At 42.0% G+C, this 21,801-nt stretch overlaps 2 protein-coding genes across 9 annotated transcripts in view; one reads left to right on the top strand and one right to left on the bottom strand.

Annotated features, from left to right (window-relative positions):
* The window catches only part of LOC104638357 (rap1 GTPase-activating protein 1), a 53,122-nt gene extending 40,338 nt beyond the window's left edge, over positions 1 to 12,784 (top strand). For 2 of the 8 annotated variants that reach the window (XM_075762965.1, XM_075762931.1), the window contains 5 exons: positions 2,453 to 2,579; positions 2,666 to 2,768; positions 9,588 to 9,673; positions 9,823 to 9,894; positions 12,320 to 12,784. In XM_075762965.1, the coding sequence (XP_075619080.1) occupies positions 2,453 to 2,579; positions 2,666 to 2,768; positions 9,588 to 9,673; positions 9,823 to 9,846 (340 nt within the window). In that variant the 3' untranslated portion in view covers positions 9,847 to 9,894; positions 12,320 to 12,784. Of the gene's footprint in view, positions 1 to 205; positions 312 to 424; positions 1,216 to 2,452; positions 2,580 to 2,665; positions 2,769 to 9,587; positions 9,674 to 9,822; positions 10,022 to 12,319 lie in introns of those variants that run through there. The other 6 variants (XM_075762945.1, XM_075762927.1, XR_012837181.1 and 3 more) reach the window with 4 other exon arrangements.
* Positions 12,785 to 12,927: 143 nt separating this feature from the next.
* On the bottom strand, positions 12,928 to 20,658 carry GSTK1 (glutathione S-transferase kappa 1). The gene is made up of 8 exons (XM_075762978.1): positions 20,490 to 20,658; positions 19,748 to 19,829; positions 18,847 to 18,975; positions 18,408 to 18,508; positions 17,970 to 18,005; positions 15,170 to 15,286; positions 14,549 to 14,642; positions 12,928 to 13,236 (listed from the first exon to the last, which is right to left on the bottom strand). The coding sequence occupies exons 1-8, from the start codon at positions 20,574 to 20,576 to the stop codon at positions 13,187 to 13,189; spliced, it is 696 nt and encodes a 231-aa protein (XP_075619093.1). The 5' UTR covers positions 20,577 to 20,658; the 3' UTR covers positions 12,928 to 13,186.
* Between the last annotated feature and the right edge of the window lie 1,143 nt (positions 20,659 to 21,801).

Raw genomic sequence — 21,801 nt, 5'->3', positions numbered from 1 at the left:
TAATCTATGTTCTACTAAAACTAACCTGGAAATAAATGCAAAGGGAACACATAAGTAATAGATTAATTCTTTTACAGTAGAGACAAACCAGCACTTTCTTTCCTCACATGCTGATTTCCAACACACCCTTCTGCAGTGATCAGCCTGCAATCCATGAAACCGCATTGTTGACTTGGGCTAACGTTGTCTTCTCTCCCACATGCAGGGACAATTGTCCTTAGTTTTTCTGCTCTACTGTCCAGATAGCCTTCCAAATAATCCTTCTTCCCAAGGGACAGACTCAAAAGAACGAACCCAGCCTAAGTAACCAGGTAGCAAAACTCCTCAGGATGGGTTGCATCTGAAAAATCAAGCACTGTACTCTGTATGTCCAAATCCTAGGAAAAGTACATGGGTTTTTTGTGTGTGTGTTTTCCCTCCTCAGACACATCTGAGTGGGGACATCAAGCCAATCAGGAGTGGACCGGATGCTACTCAGTCATTGGTTACCTCACTGAAGATACTGGCAAGACTTTTGGGGTGAAATGACAGTCCTGGCTAAGAGAAGCATGAACTTAAAGGACCTCAAGGACTGTGGAGAGACCAAGTGGCACCAAGTAATGCTCCACTGGCAGTTCCTGGAGCAGGAATCCTGAGAAAGGGAGATGGACAGATAGCTCGTATTGGAGCATTTTGGCTCTGTGCCCTTCCCATTGCCCAATCAGCAGCCACTGAACCAGCCTCTACTAATGATGGGAGAAGGAGACCACCTTGAGTGCTCCCCTTCTCTTCCCCTCCCCTCAGATGAGCAAGAAGAGAACAGCTTGGCCCACAGAAGGCAAGAGCAGAACAACATGTTTCCACCTCTGTCTCTAGTGCCTTTGGATGACATAGGTCAGGAAGTGCAGTGCAGAGAATGAGGATGGAGAAACCTGCTGAAGAAGGATGCTCATAAGGAGATACTTTGTGGAAATCTAGGTCCCAGCTCACTTAAATTCATGTTATTGATTTGCTCTGCCAAGGGAGAAGCATGTTGGCCTTCGTTTCCTCCAAAATATATTTCCTAATCTCCTGAGGAAATATCTTTGGCCTATAATGGCCCTATCTTTACTGTTCTCCCTGTTGCATGCTGGCATGTAATATGCCTGGGACTTTAGATTTCATTACTGCTTGTAGGTCAAGACTGGCCACATTTTGCAGTGTTTCTGAAGGAATAAATATATTTAGTATGTTAAAGGTGTCTTATCTTTCTTGCCTCTCTTAGCTTTTTTCAGTTCATTAACATTTTTAAGCATTTCATCTGTCTTATTGGCTGATCTCTTGTGCAGGCAGTATTTCACCATAAATGTTAGGTTTACATGCACAGTGCACCTTTCACCATGTAAGCATATCAGCCTCATGGACTGCTCTTTCTCCTAGATGACTGCAAGCAGTGGATCCCAAGTTCTGAGTTGAGAGAAGCTGACCTTAAGGGTCTTTCTTGACAGATATGAAACTTGCACCTCAGTGTCCGTGACATTTGAGAGAGTGGTGGTCAAGTGATCCAATACAGTTTGCTTTGAATGTTCCCTTTGTAATGGCTCTGTGGGAGCAAAAGGTCTAGTGGGATGGACCTACAGGAGCCAGTGTACTGGCAACTGGGCACATGCAAAATCACCAGGATGGGCATCCTGACCTATGTACATTTGTGTCTGTAAGCAGGAGGAGAGTTCTGACCTGTCTGTGCAAGAGCTTGGCACTTGATCCGAATAGTTTGGCACTGAGACATCCTAAAATAATGCAGATCTTCATAATTTCTTTCTACCTCCCCACTGCTTCCTTAAACTTTCTTAGTTAACCATTCTATAATACTGGTTATTGTCTATATGCTTTCCTGTCTCCTCATGTTAAAACCGTCCAGAAACACAGCAGTAACAGTTTATAAGCTCTGTGACATGAAAAATGTGCTTTTTTAGTCCCCTTGTACTGTCTGGAATTTCATGTAAGACTGAACATGATAGGCTGAGAGTCGCTGTGGGAATGTGTGGCCTAGTCTGGGTAGTGCCTTCTCTTTATACTCTGTTTAACGCCTTATCATGTTGTATTTGGACTCCTAAAATCTCTGACCTCCAAAATGAAGGCATCTGTTGATTTTAATGAATGTCTAGACATAAACAGTCCTTAAATGCAGGTGGTTTGACTCACTCTGGTTTAAGATGCTTAAGTCTGTGACTTAAAAATTCAGTTATTCTTGTCCTTTCATAAAGTTACCCAGAACGGAAACAAGTGGTGTTTCTACTAAATGAAGTAGCAACTAGAAACTAAGGAATGCAAGCCAGTTCACTTGAATTCTGTTCCTAGGTGGAAAAACTAGCTGTGGATGAGTAATTTCTACTTACCATTTCTGACTGCTACATAATAAAGCTATGTCACAAAAAGTGCAAGCCTATGTGTAACAATAAGCATGATGATGTTGAATGCTTGCATTTCACAGAATGCTCAGGAGTCAGACTTCAGGATACTGTGTGATGCAGCCATTCTCACGTTCTTCATCCAGTGGAAGCAGTTGTTGTAGTGGTTTGAGGGAAAATGAAACATCTGAGGAAGAGGAGAATGACAGGGTGGGTGTATGATCTCTAACAAACAGGTTACCCTCCCTGCTTTTACCAAGTGCATTATTAAAACACGTCTTCTTTGCCCTCTCCAGGAGGTGACGTGCTCTCTTAAGGGCCCTCCAAAACAGGATTCAATGGTTCAGAGTATGTGGCTGGATGACAGTGACTGCACACCCAGTACTTCCAGCTCACCAGGTAAAAAAGAAAGAAACAAACCCAGAAAAAAATTTCTGCTTATGCTTCCAGAAATATGTGATGTTGAGCCATATTTGTTTGGCAAAATCTTGTGTATGCTATACTTAAGATTTGAGAAGCATACGTGATAGGCTCAGAGAAATCATCTATCTATCTATCTATCTATCTTAGACGATAGAGAAATGGGGAGAGAAGCTAGCATGCAAACTGTAATGGGGAGAGAACGGGAAGGGGAAGGGTGTTTCAGTAGCATGAATAAATAGTGCAGTACACATTGCAGAAGGAGTTACAGTAGATTGCAAAGAATGAATGCGTTTATGTGTTTCTATGGAGAGCATGTATCTCAATGGGTGCTTTTCTGAATGCAGTGCCCATAGCCCTTTATAAACTAGATAGTTTGGATATGGGAATTACAGAAACAGTGCTTCCTGAACAAAGCAGTATGCTCCTGAGAAGGTGGGTAATGAGGTACTGAGCTTTTTGACTGCCAAGGCTGGGCTCTTAGTGTAGTAGTTGATTAAAGTCAGCTTGGATCCATTCACAGTGCACAGATGATTATAATCATTATAAGTTCTCTATAGTCCCACAGCAGGCAGAAGTATTGCAGTATCTGTGTTGCAATTATATTAACTGCCTTAATCTCAGACCCTGTTTGCAGTTGTGTTTCACTTTAAATGAACCATTTTGGACTGAAGCATTTCTTGTTGAGCATCAGCCTAAAGCTAAAAGTATGGAAAACTTAAATCAGTTTCATTCTGTTTCTGAGAATGAGGCTGAAGGGACTGTAAGATTTTGGGGGATCGAAAAACCAAAAATTTTCAGATTAGGAAGTCATTAGGAACTGTGGAAAGGGAAACAACATTTGTTGTGAAAAGATGAGTAGGAGGAGGTTGAGATTGTAAGAGATACTTGGGATTATGTGGATGGCAAGGAAGAGGGTTGGTTGGAAGGAACAGTGACATCTTTATAGGAATTCTGTGAAAAGGGACTGTTGAAAAAGATGACAAGGGTCAGAAAGTGGAGACAATTTACTTGAAAGACAGAGGTAGGTCTCTCAATCTCTGCAGCAGCCCTGTGTGAGATATCAACAGTGGCCATCAGATCCCCGCTTAAAATTGCCTGTATCTTAGCAACAGCAATGGAGATGTGATACTGTGAGATGTTCTGCAAAGACCTCTGTTCTGTGAGAGGTTCTTTAAGATTTCTCCACTTCTGCAGAACAACTCACAGCATGAGTGCTTGTATACTTAGAGGCAGAAGAGAACCCAAGGGGCTGGTATTGAAACTCTGGAAGACCAGGAAAAACAAGTGGAGTTATTGATTGTGCAGAGGCAGAAGAGAGCCATGCCGTATGCTCTAATTAGTAAGTTGGGTCCTATATACAGAGCCTGCCTCTCCTGAGGGAGAGATATATAGGTGTTAAATGTGGTGATATGAAAAAGCAGCATGTCAGGAAACTTCACAGTAGAAGACAGCTAATGAGTTGCTATTAAAGGGAAGAAGCTGGGAATGAGCTTCTGTAGATCCTTGTGTTGAAGGCTAGGAAGAGAGTTCAGTATCATCAGCTCAGAGCAGGCGTGATAAATAAATACAGTAAGACCAAGAGGCCCAACACCATGTCATTGTCTTTTTTTGAAGGGATCTGGAAATGACACCACAAAGGCAATGGCTGCTTTATGCCTGGTGGTGCAAGGATTTTGACACCATGGTGTTGTCCAGGCTACCATTTCCACAGGTCTTGGGTTTATCCTGAGCAGGCCATAGCTCCCCTCACAAATGTTTGAGCTTTATTCATTCCCTTTGCCTTTGTGGCACTGCACTGAGACCAAGCAGGTGTGAAAGATGGTTCCCTGTCAAAAGTGAACACCTTGTATTTACTTGTGATGAGAGCAGAAGATTCGTGTAAATGCAAACTAGTTTGTTTTGCTTGAGTGTCAGAAATTGTCTATTATAGAATCATAGAATCATTTAGGTTGGAAAAGACCTTTAAGATCATCAAATCCAACCACTAACCTAACGCTACCAAGTCCACCACTAAACCATGTCCGTAAGTGCCATGTCTACATGTGTTTTAAATACCTCCCACTTCCCTGGGCAGCCTGTTTCAATGATTGATAACCCTTTCAGTGAAGAAATTTTTCCTAACATCCAATCTAAACCTCCCCTGGTGTCACTTGAGGCCATTTCCTCTTGTCCTATCACTTGTTACTTGGGAGAAGAGACCAACACCCACCTGGCTACAGCCTCCTTTCAGTTAGTTGTAGAAAGCGATAAGGTCTCCCTTCAGCCCCCTTTTCTCCAGGCTAAACAACCCCAGTTCCCTCATAGGACTAGACCCTTCACCAGCTTTGTTGCCCTTCTCTGGACATGCTCCAGCACCTCAATGTCTTTCTGGTAGTGAGGGGCCCAGAAATGAACACAGGACTCGAGGTGCAGCCTCACCAGTGCCGAGTACAGGGGGACGATCACTTCCCTGGTCCTGCTGGCCACACTGTTTCTGATACAAGCCAGGATGCTGTTTGGCCTGCTTGGCCAGTTGTCATTGAGGATTTTACCTCCTTTTGACCTTGTAAGTAACTGCAGTTCCCCTTGCCCTCCATTCGTCTGAGAGCACAGTGCTGTTTAACAGCTGTTACACCTCCCCTACCACAACCCATTGTTTAATCCAAATGTGATCTTTCCATAAATCCACTTGTCACTCCCACCTACCTGCATCACGTAAAGTCCAGTGGAAGTGATCCACTATAAACTTTTATTATATTGGTTTAGGTTCTCTCACCTTTTACCCCTCTATGCGCTTGTGCAACATTTTCCTTCCTGCATTCTTTTTCTTACCATAAAATCCCATTGGATCCTAGAGCTGTAGCTGAGCTCTCTCTGGGCTCCCAGCTTGCCACCTTGGGGAAAAGCTGCTGACCCAATATACTCTCTGGTATTTCCAGAAATACACGCTCCACTCTCCAGAGTGCTAGGTTATTTGGCCTAGCTGTTCCCTTTTTTTATGGATATTGGAAGTACGGATGCTTTCCAGTGGCCTCTGCTGCTCTTCTCAGTTTCCCTATCTGCTGACTCCTTATTGTCCCACAGGTATATACATCACTGAGAATAACGTGAAGTTTACATGATAATGAAGTTTTAAACCTAATTTTTAGGTTTTATATACTCCATTGTGAATGGCAGTGATCCAATACTGACACTGCAAAATTTTCACTGTGGATTCTCAGTACCCTGGCATTGTAAGACAGCTGCACCCTGCAAGAGAGGTTATTTTTTGCTGTACCATATCTACTCTTAAATCTTCAGAGCAGAGATCTTTTTTTAAAAGTATATATATAGATACACCAACAAACATGCAGGTTTGTCTGTAGACTTCTGACTTATGCCAGGAGAGTAAAGGGGTAAACATAGTGGATACTTTTCTGACTATTGAAATCAACTCACCTAATCAGGAGACTGTAGAGATGCAGTCTTGAGTGCCATTGCTGACTGCAGTAAAAAGATTGATGATGTCACCATCCACACCATTTAGAATGTGTTTATGATAATAGATGAAGGAGGAGAGACAAAGGAAATAAAAGGTTATGTGTGTGTGTGTGAGGTACATGAGGTAGCAGAGATGAGCCTGCATTTTCTAAGCACAAAGTGAAATCTTGTCCTTGAAATAGAAAAAGATAAGATTAAGAGCAACTTGTGCTAAAAATTTAGGAAAAACCCAGGAATGATATATTGATTTTTGCAAATACTAAAAATGTTTCTATCTATGTACTATAGCCAGTTCTAACAGAAGAGTAATTACCAAAAGATGGAGTGTGGCAATACATGTTAATAGTCCAGTCTTATTCAACATATTCATCAATGTCCCCCCTGGACGAGGGGACAGAGTGTACCCTCAGCAAGTTTGCTGATGATATAAACTGGGAGGAGTGGCTTACACACCAGAAGGCTGCACTGCCATTCAGTGAGACCTGGACAGGCTGGAGAGTTGGGTGAAGAGGAACCTAATGAAGTTCAACTAAGGCAAGTGTAGGGTTCTGCCCCTAGGGAGGAACAACCCCAGGCACCAGTGCAGGTTAGAGGCTGACCTGCTGGGAAGCAGCTCTGCAGAGAAGGACCTGGGAGTCCTGGTGGACAACAAGGACTGAGCCATGAGCCAGCAATGTGCCCTTGTGGCCAAGAAGGCCAATGGGATCCTGGGGTGCATTAAGAAGAGTGTGGCCAGCAGGTCGAAGGAAGTTATCCTCCCCCTCTACTCTGCCCTGGTGAGGCCACATCTGGAGCACTGTGTCCAGTTCTGGGCTCCCCAGTTCAAGAAAGACATGGAACTACTGAAGAGAGTCCAGCAAAGAGCTACAAAGATGATTAGGGGACTGGAGCATCTCTCGTATGAGGAAAGGCTGAGAGAGCTGGGTCTATTTAGCCTGGAGAAGAGGGAGACTGAGAGGAGATCTCATCAACACTTATAAATACCTAAAGGGTGGGTGTCGAGATGATGGGGCCAGACTCTTTTCAGTGGTGCCCAGTGACAGGACAAGGGGCAATGGGCACAAACTGGAACACAGGAAGTTCCATGTGAATATGAGGAAAAACTTCTTCACTTTGAGGGTGGCAGAGTACTGGAACAGGCTGCCCAGAGAGGTTGTGGAGTCTCCTTCTCTGGAGATCTTCAAAACCCACCTGGACACAATCATGTGGAACCTGCTTTAGGTGATCCTGCTCTAGCAAGGGAGTTGGACTAGATGATCTCCAGAGGTCCCTTCCAACTCCTGCTGTTCTGTGATTCTGTAATTTGGTTGATCTGTGCAACAGGGAAGAAGTGTAATTATCCATAATCAAGTGTAGTAAACTGAAAATAAAGAAAACACCTTGGGGCACAGAGAGGCATCTGAGTATTTTAGTTTTCCCCTTTAGTGAGCTATACAATAACTATTCAGCCATAGTTCATGTACTGTGTAAAATCAGACAGAACTGATTTTTTATGAAGAAACCTAAGACATTTTGGATGCCCACTGTAATCTAGAATTCCTAACGTTTGTATACACTCTTGGGTTCCCCAATTTGCCATTCAGATTGTGAGATAAAAGTTACAGAAAAGAAAAAAAGAAAAATTGGTAGCAGTCTGTGGTAATTATGCTGCCAGAGCTAGATAGACATAGAGAACTGTCATTGCCAAAACTGCTATTTTTCTGAGCTTGTGTGTAACAAGCTGATACAGAAATTGAAAAAGCATCAACGTCTCATATGCTAATGCATATCACATGAGGCAGGTGACTTCCCCCCTAGCCTCAAGGCCAGCATATAAATTCAGCTTTAACCCTCGTTAATACTTTTGTTAAGACACTTCTAGGTTAGTTCATATGCATAGTTCTTTCAGATGTGTTTTTGTTCAGTGACTTGGTCTATTAGTTACTACCTACAAACAGACATAATAATTAAAAGTACTGTAGCTGGGATATATACAAAATAGAGAAGAACCCTGGTACTGCAAATTCACATTGTTTAAAGCCACAGTTTAGCAACAAATGGCAGTGATTTGCCAGTTTTGTTTTTAAACCTCAGAGTTTGAAATTACATCATGAAACTGGGAAAGGGGATAGTCTACCTTTGAAAAACTGCTGGAACACTATTGCATCTCATCTGTTCCCTAGAAAATACTGGTATGATCATGTATAGTTCAAAAAGAAAAAAATGTTCCTGTGAGGATCTTGACTTACCATCTTATTACAGGAACCCCTCATTAGCTGAGTTTTACAGCTTTCTTAACTTTCCTGATTGAATGATGGGTAGTTATGCCATCAAAGTAATTCGTCTGCTCCTTCTTCCCCCTTAGCACATTCCACACTGACACCAACTCTTTAATTAAAACTCTGTCCATTTTCCTCTGATTCAAAGAGTTATAATACAGATTTACTGTTGCAATACAGCTATGCATAAACTCCCAGAAACTATACTATTTATGAAATGATGATATTTAATAATTTTAAACCATCCTTAGTGCATTGGTTAGAGGGTCACCTAAGAATAAATTAGAATGGTGTAAGAAAGAGGGCTGTTACATTGAAGACATCATACTCATTTCTTGTGAAATGTGTATGGTGAATATAAGCAGATGATTACAGAAAACAAAAGAATGTTTTAAGTTTGTGAATTTCGCAAAGTATTTCATCCCTGTTTTTGCTATGGTGTTGATATGTGATGATAGGAAAATTCCTTAAACCCTGAGGTCAGGTATGGGAATCTTAGGGGGCAGAGGGAAGAGAAGGAAGAGAAACACTGTGAGAGCGTAAGTTTAGACTCTTCTTCCCAAAGTATATTCTTAAGGCTAAGGCATTCAGATTGCACAGATGTATTTAGTAATGGTATTTCTTTGCTTGACTGCATGACACTGCCACCTGCTGGAATCTGCTGTATTATTTTAAACTAGGTTTTGTGTATAACAGTAAACTGATACAGAAATTGAAAAAGGGACTGATGGAAGCATTTGGGAAAGTTGGAGAATGCCTTTATTACTCGTTAGATAGCTATAGATACAGCTTCTTTAGGCAAGAAGCTATAGCCAGAACAGATGTGGCATTGAAACACAATCTGGAACCAGTGGTCAATGACTTTTTTTTAATGACACGAGAGCCAAGTAGTTACTTTCCTCGTGTTTCAAGCTGGTATGAGAAATAGGTCAAGTTGGGCGTAGACACGTTTCCTTTCACTGCTACCTGTGGATAAGCCACAGATCTGTGAAAAGTTGTGGTAAAACCACTATGTGTGCACTTCCTGGGATAGCCTCTTGATTATTTCTTTATTGTTCTATGCTTGGTTCCCTTCTAGGAAGCAGGTTGCTTCCTTCCAGCAGTGTTGCTGGCTCCACTGGAAAAGGAAAAGGCAGCAAAGCAGATGCTCAGCACCATAATCCAGTAAGTGCTTTAATAAAATGTTTCCTTCTCACTTGCATAAAGATAAGGATGGGAGGAAAGAGAGACTTAATAGGAGGCTTGCTTGCTGAGGGTTGAAAGGACAAGAAGGTGTTTGCAGGGGAAGGTTAAAGAACTGCCTTGTTCTGCAGGCCTCCATTCTGTGCTGCGTGTGAGGTCACCGCTGGAGGACTCTCTCGGTGCACACTGGGTGAGGAGCACAAGTAACGGACATGGAGAAGCACCGTAGGCCTGTGGTTCAGGGTGGAGGCAGACCCCTGCGCCATCCCTGTTCTCATAGAAAGACTGCAGCAAGTACTGTACGGCTCCACAGTAAATACAGTTAATCCTATACCTTCTTCCCCCAACGATCTTCAATGGCTAGCTGACTCTGGACTGCTGATCTACCTAAGCTCTGCCTTTCTTGGTTGCCTGCTCCCTCTCAGGGAGCAGCATTTCCCATTGAGACACCTCTCTCTGCCCTAATCTATGCTTAGTTTTATTCTCTTCTTTTTCTTTCATTGTTCGGTTTCCTTTGCTCAGATGTCACCCAGCTTTCTCTGCACTTATCCTCTGGTTTCATTATTTTACTGAACCACTATCTTTTGCTCATTTTGTGACTTTGTGCCTATCTCTGTGCTTGCTTGTTTGCTTTCAGCCTAGCATTGGTGGGACCTACTTCTCCATGCCAGTTTCACAGCTTTTCCAGACATGGGAAGTGGGACTGGATCTCCTGGTGAGGTCTTAATAGAGCAAAGGGGAACACAACTCCAAGTTTGTTCCCTAGAGTTCACAGACCAATTTTGCTTGCGTCACTGAGCGTCCCTCTTTCGGCTTGAAGTCCCTTTCCTTGCCCATTATCTTCTCTGGCTTGACAGCTAAACAGCATGCTACCCGGAAAGCGATGTGGATGTGAGGCTCTCAGGAATTAGTTTGGTATATAGCCAAGTAGAAGAGGTATTATCTTTATGGAAGAAAATTCTTCCAGTTGTTCCTAAAGAGCTGGCAGTTCTTATTACTGCTTAGCATCTACCCCTTTGCCTGGTAAAAAGACACAACAGTTTAGATCCTCAATGCTTTTCCAAGTAATGCTCAGCTTTCAGCTGCCCTGCCACCTGGTGGCATTCAGAGCAGTCAGGTAAACAGTTCAGCTCCGTGCAGTGGTGGCCATTGCTGTGGCAGCGGACTGACCGTTACAGACAGCAGATCAGAAAGGGAAGCCAGGTAAAGCGCTGAGACCACTTAAATGCATGCTGCACCGAAGATAAGTACTGAGAATGACAGCACAGCTGCCAGCCAGTGTTTGCTGGGAAAGTCACCAGCATCTGCCAAGAGCCTGTGCTCACGATCAGGTCTCTCTAATGCAGGAGTAAGGTTGTCTAAAAAACGAGGCAGAACTTCCTCAAAATTCTGCTCCCAGGCAGCTTTTGCTCAAGTAGGTTTACAGTCAGAATTGCAACAATATGCATACTCACTGATATAAATGCAAAGGCTGTAGCCACTTACTAGTGGTTATCAATCACAGGCAATAAGCAACGTAAGAAAATCCCTGAGTTTTGATTTTGTTGATCTCAGTAGTGTTTAAGTACTGTTTTAGTACCTAAGGCTTTGAGCGTTTCATTTCCACTGATTTCAAGTAAGTCTAAGGGCCTTTTAGATAACTGTGGGAAATACATAGCAGCCTATAAGATCCATCTCATTTGGTCCATCTGTCAAACCAACAATGCTCTGTCACAAAGGCTGGCTTTTTTTTGTCAGGCTGGTTCAAAGGACAAAGTATCATGAGAGGCTGGCTTTCACCATAAGATTTCAAGATGTTTCTTGCATTCTCCCCACCTTCCCACCAGAGTAAACTGCATTTTACCCATTTTTGAGACAGCACCACCTATGGCAGTGGCTCCAGGTCACTGGGGTGATCTGGCTTAAAATGATGTTTCAGTCATTCCATTTTTATCACAACCTAAATCAGTTTGATAGCACAAACTGGAGACTAGCAAATTTCAAGCGGAAAATGGCAAAAAAATTCTTTAACATGTCTCTTTAACAAGGGACAAAAAGAAACCTATGGCATTACATACATGGTTAACTTCCCTGTCATTCTAACTCCTAAATGAATGTAGCCTCTTACATCTCACAAAGATTTCCTTACATTCCAGGCTGGATTTGCTCAAAGACTAATGGGTGTGCTGGTGGAAAGGAGGAAGGAGTTCTCAAATTATAGGATATTTCCTGAAGAACTGAAAGAGGTATAAGAAGGAAAAATTGTGGATAGGGGAACGAATGATACTCCCACAACACTTAGAGCTGTAAGAACATGAAGGATAGAGATTTTTTTCTGATGCTTTGTTCCAGGATTTGCTGTTCAAGTGAACAGGCATGAATATGCTTTACCTTAAAGTTCAGAGACAAAAAGTGGAACTCCAGCTGCTGCTAGTTCTTCTGCTTCCTTCAGTGATGCATCAGACACAGCCAAGAATCATTGAAAAGTCAAACTTCATACAAATCAAATTAATTCAAGTGTGTTATTCCAATTCAGCCAATATCAAACTATTTCAGTGTGTAATTTCTAACTACTGTAATCAGAGATGAGAGTGAAAAATGAAGTGTTTTGGTTTTAATTTTAATGTTTGCCTATCTTTCCCTCTGCAGACTATATGATGGGAAGCCCCTCATAGCCATAACCAAATCACCTTTGGGTAGGCAGCAATTAGGCCATCCTTAAGGAAGCTAAACAGTCTGGTTCAGTTACCAACTCAACTTACATGGTATTAACCACTGTCCTCCAAAGACATTACTGTAAAACTGGCATTAATTAAAACCCCCTGCAAGGTTAGTGCCTGAGAATGCAGCATGTGTGTGGTGGTCTCCTCAAATGTCAGTCACTGCAGAGCAAGACGTATAAAATACTGTCCAGGAGAGGGACAGTTCCTTTTGAAATACCTGATTGGTTCCCCAGATTTTTCTTTGGGCTTGAATTGTCCCTCTCTCTTCCACTCTTGTCTCTCATGTCCCCTCCAATTGCCATGGTGCAGAGTAAAAGGAAGTGTGAATACCTTGTCCTGTGCTTCTAGTGTCTATGTAGTATCTTGGACTTAAAATAAAAAGCTTCTCTTAGGCTGTATTTGTGTGTGTTTCTGAAGGACAAGCAGGAAGATATGAGAAATCCAGAACTCACAGTCCCATAACAACAATTTAACCCTCATGCTTTTAGAGTAAGAGAACTAATCAGGAAAAAAGAATGTTTAATCTGTAAGAAGTTAAATATTTAACATTTAATCTTTAATGTTAATCATTAATCTGTTGGGGAAAAAAAGAGAAGCATATTTGTATTGGTAAAGACCTCACCAGACTGGTAATACTGGCAAACCTTGAACTTTGTAATTAGAGACTGAGCTGTAAAGTTAGCTGTTAAGGATGAGAAAGCCATCTCTCCATAAAACTGGATACATTCAGATAATCACTGAAAATTGACCAGGTATCATACATTTTTACTCTTATATATTTCCCCAGGACTTTTCACATCTTGGGGTTTGGAACTGATGGAACTGGTCCCAGCCATTTTTCACCTGCAAGACAAACCAGCACAAAAGAGAAAATTAAAATGTAATACATAGAAGTGATTGTCCACTCACATTTCTGCAGTAGGATGACTGTTCCTACTCCTCTTTTGCAGAGGAGATAACTAATGATGACGGAATACAGATTTCTATCATCTTGTTTGGCAGGCTTCAGCCAGGTCCATAAATCCTTCACTGTCTAGTCACAACTGAAGCTGTACAGACGAATTACTTTCCTCTATCAGAGATGAGAGATTCTGCATCTGCAGCACTCCGCATGAGGGTGAAGTCAATTATTTTTAGGACTCCTTTTTGAGGGGCTGAGGGTAGGGAAGAGAAAAAGGGTGGAAGGCTGGGGAGTCAGAGGAACAAAAATCTTTTTAAGTCCTTCGAGCTGAAACTAGAAACCAGACCACAACATTCCAATTAGGATTAGTGACTATCATAGTGGGCGCTGGGAAGTGAATCTTCCTCATTCTCATTTTCATCAAGAAGAATCAGAAACCCATGCAGTAAAGAAAATAAGCCTCTGAAATATTCCCTCCTGTTTAAGCTTATAACTAATTTAATTTACATTAATTAAGATTTTCTGCTGAAATTTTTCAACAAATGCAGCAGAGTTAATTATCTGCATAACTCTTTCTTGTGATGGCTCTCCTATTAAACAAGTGCTGCCAAGGCTTGAGATCAATAGTCTAACTGATGTAACAGCAGGTGACTGAGTTTTACTAGTTATCACAACCTATTCCAATTCTCTTTAAAAATTTAAACTTTATATTCTATTAATAGTAAACTGAAAAGAAGGATGGTCAATAAATGAATTTCTGTTCAAAAGTTGTGTGGTTACATAATTACAAGTTATGGATTGGGGAGCTGCAATAATGTGCTTTTTATTAGGAAGGGACAGATATAAAATGAAAATGTTAAAACTACCAAAAAAACCCCCAAAAACACAGTATCAGCCATAATCTTAATCTTAGTCAAGATCTAATGCCCAGTACCAAAAGGTTAAATATGAACATCTTGAAACCTACGGAGTTTCAGTAGTAATTTGAGAATGGCAGTGGATCACAAAGCCTTGAAACATACCAAGAGAGGATGGAGAACTCAAGTTACTGCTTGTTTGGACAAGGACTGCATCTCTGGTCAATGTGAGTGTACTGAGACACTTCTCATGGGATGAAACTGCTGACTGGAATGTATACTCAACATTGTTTAATATTTGAAAGGTGTTAAGAGTGTTTTATTTAGCTGTATTACGTATTTAATTAAAAGAGGGTAAAAGCATGAAATCAAAAGTCATGTTATTAGGTACACTCACCTATAATGCTGCCTAGCAGCTCTAAACGATCAGAGCCAAAAAAGAGATGAGGTTCCCCATTAAAATGTGCCACAACAGCAGGCATCCCAAATGCCTATTGACACCATGGAGATGAAACAGAGAATGTTATAATGAGAGAAATTTTTGCAGACACACGTTCAATCTTCAGGAATAAAAAGCAAAAACTTTGACTTTTTTTCCTCCCTTTGTTTTCACCTTCTTTATTCTTAAAGATGAGTCTAATGGAGCCATCAAAAAGTAGGGGACTCTCCAGAGCCTGTGTGCCCCTTTCGAAGGAGCAAAAAAAGCAACCTGATAAATCCAGAGTTTTACGTCAAGTACCATTAAATGGTATCTCTTAGTACTGGTCCTGTAGCTCCCCATCCTTGCCGTCCAGCTGGAATGAGCTGAATGGGTCAACCTTATTTCCCAGATGACAATGCGATAAACTACCAACAACAGTGAGTTAGCTTTCACATGTTTAAAAAGCAAAGACCACCTAAGAGAGATGGTCTAGATAGTGCTTTCTAATCATCACATTCATTGTTCCTTGCATCCCAGTATTCTTAATATTGAAGGAATACATAGCTGTGATGCCAAATGGCATTGGAAGCATCTCACCCCATATTTTATTGCTTCCTCTGTTGTCTCTTTCAGTCGGTTCTTCACTGCAGGGGATGAAATCATTTCAAGTAGCTTCTGGGCGACCTCTGATGATAGCCCAGCCTGTCCTGCAACCTGGGAAGAGAGGATATGATTAAGAGTACTCTAATACTAAATATTCTAATTCCTACTATGGTCTATAATTTAATCTTCAGTGTTACCACCCAAGATCTATTACCAAAAAAAAATTCCAAAATACCCTTGAAACACTTCTTGCACAACTGTCTTGCTGTATTCCCAACCCATTCATCATTTATCAACTCTCAGATACAAAGTAGAAGAGAAATTTTAAAACTTTTGAGCCCCAAATCTGCACCTTTTTTTTTCCAGTTCCTAAATGGGGGTGGGGGGGAGAAAAAATTTTAGCCTCTGATCCAATGACTTATCAGATAACTTACTGGAAAAAAAATGCTGTTCTTAAAATCTTACTGTACATGCCTGCCAAGACAAAAACAATTTGTATGACACATGTGGCCATAAAGGAACTGTAACTGATACTGCATGAAAGAGACTGTAACTCACAGAGGTTAGACAGTTGCTAGTGTATTACTGTACCTTCTCAGCCTCCTCTGTACCTCTGCCACACAGGAATGACAGAAAGTGGCCAAAGGTAAAGGTCCAATGCTTATTGGGTAACATTGATGTTACAAGTACCTATTTTAACAAAAAAATGTTAACTTCCTGCCATCTACCTGAATGACATGTGCTTTTTTTTTTTCTTTAAAAAAAAAAATATTAGAAAATGCTTAAAGTATTGCACACAGACCAGTAATCCTGCACATGCAGGTATTAATGATACTTTCTTTCTCTCAATCACTTTTTCATTTCACATCCCTATTTTCTTGTGCCGTCTCCTACTTCCACATCAGGGAGATGAGCTCTTTTTAACTCTGCTTGAATGGGAGATACACAAGTGTAGCACTGAAATACAACAAAATGCTGTGTATGCTTGGTAGCCATGGTGTTTAGACTGCAGTATTTACATGGAGACATAGTATCTGGTTCTCACCATTCTTGGGCAGAAAGGATATTTAACTGGACTGGGAAGGATTCAAAGACTGTATATTGCTTCTACAGTAATTTATGTGAAGTTACTGCAGACTATAAAAGGAAGTAAAAATACTCTAAGGAACTGTATCAAGTAAACAACATTCAATTTTTCTAATTGATGTGTAAAATAAATTCACCTATAGATTCAGATGAAAGGGTTGGGACCCCTCAGCCATCTTTGGATGGTGTATTTCCACAAGAGAGGAAGGTCTAGTACTTGCTGTAGGGGTGAATGAAGACAGACACAAGCAAATAAGGAGATGCCTACCTCTCTGCCTTGCTGAACATAGGTGGATATTCACAGACTGCCAAACAGTGACTAAATGACACAGAGATCTTTTTGATTACGAAGTTTGCTTCTCTGAAGTTCTGCATATCCTTGCTTTATCTCTATTTACATAATGATGGATTCAGAGACTGTGCAAGGATTTTCTGTATATATTTATGTACTGGGTCTGGCTGGGATGGACTTAATTTTTTTCATAGCAGCTCATATGTTTCTGTGTTTTGGATTTGTGACCAAAACAACGCTGATAACATGCTAATGTTTTACAAGGCAGATGACCTGAACTAACCAAAGAGATATTCCATGCCATATAACATCATACTGAGCAATAAGAAGTGAGGATGGCGTTTAGGGAGGTTAGCCACCTTTTGCTTGGGAACTGGCTGGGCACCAGCCACTACCCATGGGAGGTGGTGAGGGATTGCCTTTGCATCACTTGTTTTGTTTTCCTTCTCTCTTCTTCCACTTCTCCTTTGCTTATTAAGCAATTTTATCTCAACCCACAAGTTTTCTTGCCTTTATTCTTCCTTCCCTCTTCCCCTGTCCCACTGGGAGGTGGGGGGAAGTGAGCAGGTGGTGGCGCTTCGCTGCCTTCCAGGGTTAACATGCCACAGTTTAATTATATCCTTCAAATCTTGCCTCTTGAAAAGGCAAAATGCAAACTTTTGCTGAAATTCTGGTAAAAAAGGTACACTAAGATGAAGTTGAAGTGCAAGGACTAGACTCTGGGGAAACAGCAAGACTGCAAGTTTCAGGTTTCAAGTAGGGATGTTGAATAGGAGAGACTAGCCATGGGCAATTCCTCTCTTCATATTCCAAGAACTTAAAAAATAAAATAATGTAGAAATGAGAGTCCTTAAAGAGGGTGTCATGGTATACTCACTTACATGCCATTACAGCTTTTACTGTAATAAAAAAAAATCTAAACAGCAAAAAAAAATTACATGAAACAACTACAATTTCTAAGCATGTAAAAGGGCAATACAGCACTGAACTTAATAGTAAAGCCTGGCTCCATCACCCCAAGGAAAGTCAACTTCTGCAAAGCGCTGCATTTCACCTGAAGACTTCATATAGCAGCAAAATCTCAATGCATTCTGGAGACACTGTTCACTACTGTTAATAAAACAGTATTAACAGATAATTCATTGTCCATGCTTGGTATCTCGCCACATGAATTAACAAAAAAGGAGATTCTGGTTCTGAGTGTCATTCAAAGCATGACCAAAAAAAACCCAAAACCCAAAAACCAACCCAAACCATTCCAAACACAGCTGCTAGGGAAATTAAATCCACTTTTTTCTAGCTGAAATTTTTCAAAAACTCCAAGTGATCATTTGGCTAAGATGTCTATTACTAATCCAAACCACCAACAAGAATCTTTCAGAAATGCAGAAGCACCAACGAAAAGGAGACACTTACAGCCAACATATTCTCAGGTTGACTGATATCTTCATGCTGGTAAAAGAATAAAATAAGTAATTCAGTACTTAAGAACAAAACCTCATCTCTAGACTTGAAAGCAAGTTTTCTAAGAAAATAGAAATAAGAACAATACTAGTTGCTGGAGAAATTTCCTCAGAAAAAGTTTTAAGTCACCTAATCCAGGAATGTATTAAGTGCTTTCTGTATGAACTACTGATCCACTCAGCCCATAGGACTCACCATACATATCTAAAAGAAGGCAAATTAAGCCAATTATAAGCTAGTTCTTTTATTGTAATGTCTCCTGAACCGTTATGACCTTAAGTTTCCTGCTATGACACTTCCTTTCTTTTGCTCACATTCCACATTTGAATGAAGTGGGACAGGAAGAGTGACAGAGAAAGGATCAAGAAGTTGGCTTCATAAAATACTCACCTGTGACCAAAAACGTATCCAGAACTCCCTAGATAAGGGTTCCAAGTATCGTGGTTCTGTCATATCAATGGCTGTAATGAAACGCATGGCCCCAAGGCTGCCTGGGATTAGCGGGGAAGACAGAGAAACATACTGAAGCAAGGCACAGGATCAAGCACAGGTATGGTCTGCACAAGTGCTACCCAAGAACAGTGTGATCCTCTCTAGCAGTGCCCAAACAGTAAAGCTTATGTAGATTCACAGTATCTTCCATGCTATTATCATTCGCAAGCGTATTTCTCCAGAAGTTCCTTTTATGGTTAAAAATGCACAGATTTCATCTTGCTCACAGATAGAGGAAAAGGCTGTGGACAGCGAATTCATCTTCACCTTTACTGTTAGGAGGACTTGAACCAGAAGTGCTGGAGTTGAAAGATACCAGCTAAGCTAAGTCACTTACTTTTTCCAAGGACACGTTGGAAATCATCTTCTGAAATTTGTACGGGCACTTGGTAGTACTTTGCCATCCTTTTTATATCCTTCAGCAGGTATTCTGCACGCTTTGGCAACATTGCTGGGGGCTTGTTGCCTTTCAGAAAAAGTTGAGATTTTCAAGTGTATTATAATAAAACTAAACAAAACTGGACAAATTAGACCTCATCCATACATGTGCCTAAGGAAGAGTATAACTTCCTTTTAGCTTACTGAAACATACACAGCTTTTCCAAAGATAATGCTAGGACTTAAACATGATTTATTTTGGTTTTGCACAGATCGACCCTTTTAAGTTAGCAGAACGAGTTTTAAACCAAGGTACAAATGTCCTAGCAGGGATTTCTATTGATTCAGAGAAATGACTTCTAAGCTAAACAACCACTAATGCATGGATAAACAAATGCAGAGTTGTTAAGTTCATGATTTCTAAGTCTTAGTGATTAATTTGTTCTAATAAGGCCACAAGTACTATTTTATGGCATACTTTGATCCTTCATGCATATTACAAACTGCAGATGTTTCATAAATGAATTCAGGTTTGAACTCAACAAAAAACTTTTAGGAAAACATTCCGTATCAAATTATTATTATCCTATTTTAGAACTGACAAACTTTGGCAGATACCGTACGTGCCACAACCAGTATAAGCATCAGGGGCTGTGTAGCTGCGATAGTATGAAATTCCTTGTGGCTGATTTCTCAGTCACTACTGAGCTCCACAATCCTACAGTTAATTTGTTGTTGGTGCCAAAACTTAGTTTAAAGCTGACTCTTTGGGATCTGCAGTCAGTAAGAGCTTGTCCACTAGTGTCCTACTAGTGAAGAAGGCATTTCCCTACAGAGCTAATCTCCCTGTATATGCCTACCAGTTGCTTGCATTATGCCACCAAGGAAAGCTGGACGAAAGCGCAGCTCAATATTCCAGATGTGCTGGTATCGGCAGAGTACCTGCAACATAAAAAAGCAGTGGCAGCTTAACAGTCAGAGGAGATGTCTGTCGAGCCGCGTGCAGCCAGGAAGCAAGCTAAGGTGTGAAATAGACACTGCAGATGAATCCTTTTCTATTGTATTAGTGATAGTACTAAAATCTTTTTCTGGGTGCTGCCAGAGAACTCTGATCTCAGGAAAACTGAAAAGACCGTGTTCATATTACGACTATACAAGTCTAAGCAGGGGTAAATAAGGAAAAAATCAAGCTCATGAGTAGACAGTTGCACGTGCTAAACATCAAAAATATGCCTAAAGCAGTATGTTCCCTCCCAGATAAGCACAGGCCATTCTGCCATTTGGCTGAGACACGCTTCCTTAATGTCCCTGGTTTTCAGCACGTGAGGAAGAAATCGAAATACTCCTCGCAAGCGACGTAAAAATAAGACCAGAACTGAGGTGGTGAGGGCGCTGCCTGCAGCACGGTGGGAATGCACCGCGAGTCGGCCGGACGAGATGCCCTTCAGCCGCTCCCGAAGGGGAGGCAGCGGCAGGAGCGACCGTCCGGGCCCGGCCGGCCCACGCCAGCAGCCGCAGGGGGCGGCAGCAGCGGCCCGGGCCGCGGGGGAACGGCGGGGCGCCCCGGGAGCGGCCCCCCCCGTGTCCCCTCCTCCTCCTCACCTCAAACCCCAGCCAGGAGTAGGGGGACACCACATCGTAAAAGAGCTCCACCAGAGTCCGTCCCATTCTGACCCCGTCCCGTCTCATCCCGCCGCCGCCGCAGATATCCAGCGGACCGCAGCGGCAGCAGCACCTCCTCCGGGGAGGCGGGGGCCGGGCGCCCTTCCGCTCCCGGGGCTGCAATCGTCGTACGTCAGCGCTGCCTGCTTCTCTCTGTACTGCTGCACGGTCCCAGCCGTGAGGTGCCCTTTGCCGTGTCTCCTTTGAAGCTCGGCTTGGGAGGCAGAGGAGGGGTGGGGGCGGGAGCCGGCGCTTTGCAGGGACCCGGTACCCTTCTCCATGGCGAGGCAGGAGGAGAGGAAGCTCCCGAGGCGGGAACCCGGGAGCTGACTCAGCGGAGCAGCGCGGTATGTCTTCCCGGCAGCATGGCTTCCCTGCAGGAGCCTGCGGAGGGTATTTAAAACTCTAAAAAAAGCAAAAAATTTCCCCAGAAAAACGAATCAGTTGGGGTAACAAATTGAAGTTCTTGCTAGCTAGAAAATTCATAGTTATGAACCGTTCATTCTAAGTACCCTGACATTTTCAAGAATTCTTATGCTGCAATCTAAAGCACAGAAACATTCACTATTTTTCCTTTTTTGTGTTATTCTGGGTTTTTTTTTTTTTTTTTTTTATTATGTTGTAACCGTAGGATAGGGGCCGTGAAATAGAAACTATAGAACCAGGTTGAGGTGAGTAGTTTGTAACCAAGGTAATAGGTAATGAAGCTAACTAACCATGGCAAGTGGCAAGATGACCGTGTCAAGATACAATGCTGCTATGTTTCTTGTACAGTCCCTACCCAACCGGACAATAGGCCCGGGAATATTAATCTTATAAAGTAAGTTGCTATGGACAGGTGCAGGTGCACCTGCAACAAGGATACTGCGCATGCCTGCATGAAGGGGGTCATCCAGCGGACACGGGTGCAAGACCACTGACGACCACCAGAGACCCTTGAGGACCACCGACTCAAATCACTGAGCATGCGTGACGGGGAGGAGACTATGGAAATGGATTCTAAGAAATGATTATCATAGGACTGCCTTTTCTGAGAAAAATGATGAATATGTATGTTTTGATCCTACATAACCTGTGTGTTGGTGATCACCTGGCATGCACATTGGGTGGAGCTATCCCCTGTGCATCCAGCACTGCAATAAAGAATGCCTGCCTTTTAACACTACATTGGTGTTACGAGGTTTATTCCCGGATTTCAGTGACAGTTTTTGGCAACCCAGATGGGACACTGCTTTTGAACCTCGACGGATCC

The sequence above is a fragment of the Balearica regulorum genome, chromosome 1 (genome assembly GCF_011004875.1).
Source record: "Balearica regulorum gibbericeps isolate bBalReg1 chromosome 1, bBalReg1.pri, whole genome shotgun sequence".
In the NCBI taxonomy this organism is placed as follows: Eukaryota; Metazoa; Chordata; class Aves; order Gruiformes; family Gruidae; genus Balearica; species Balearica regulorum.
The sequence above is the reverse complement of the archived record's forward strand: the minus strand, read 5'-3'. Positions and strand labels throughout refer to the sequence as shown.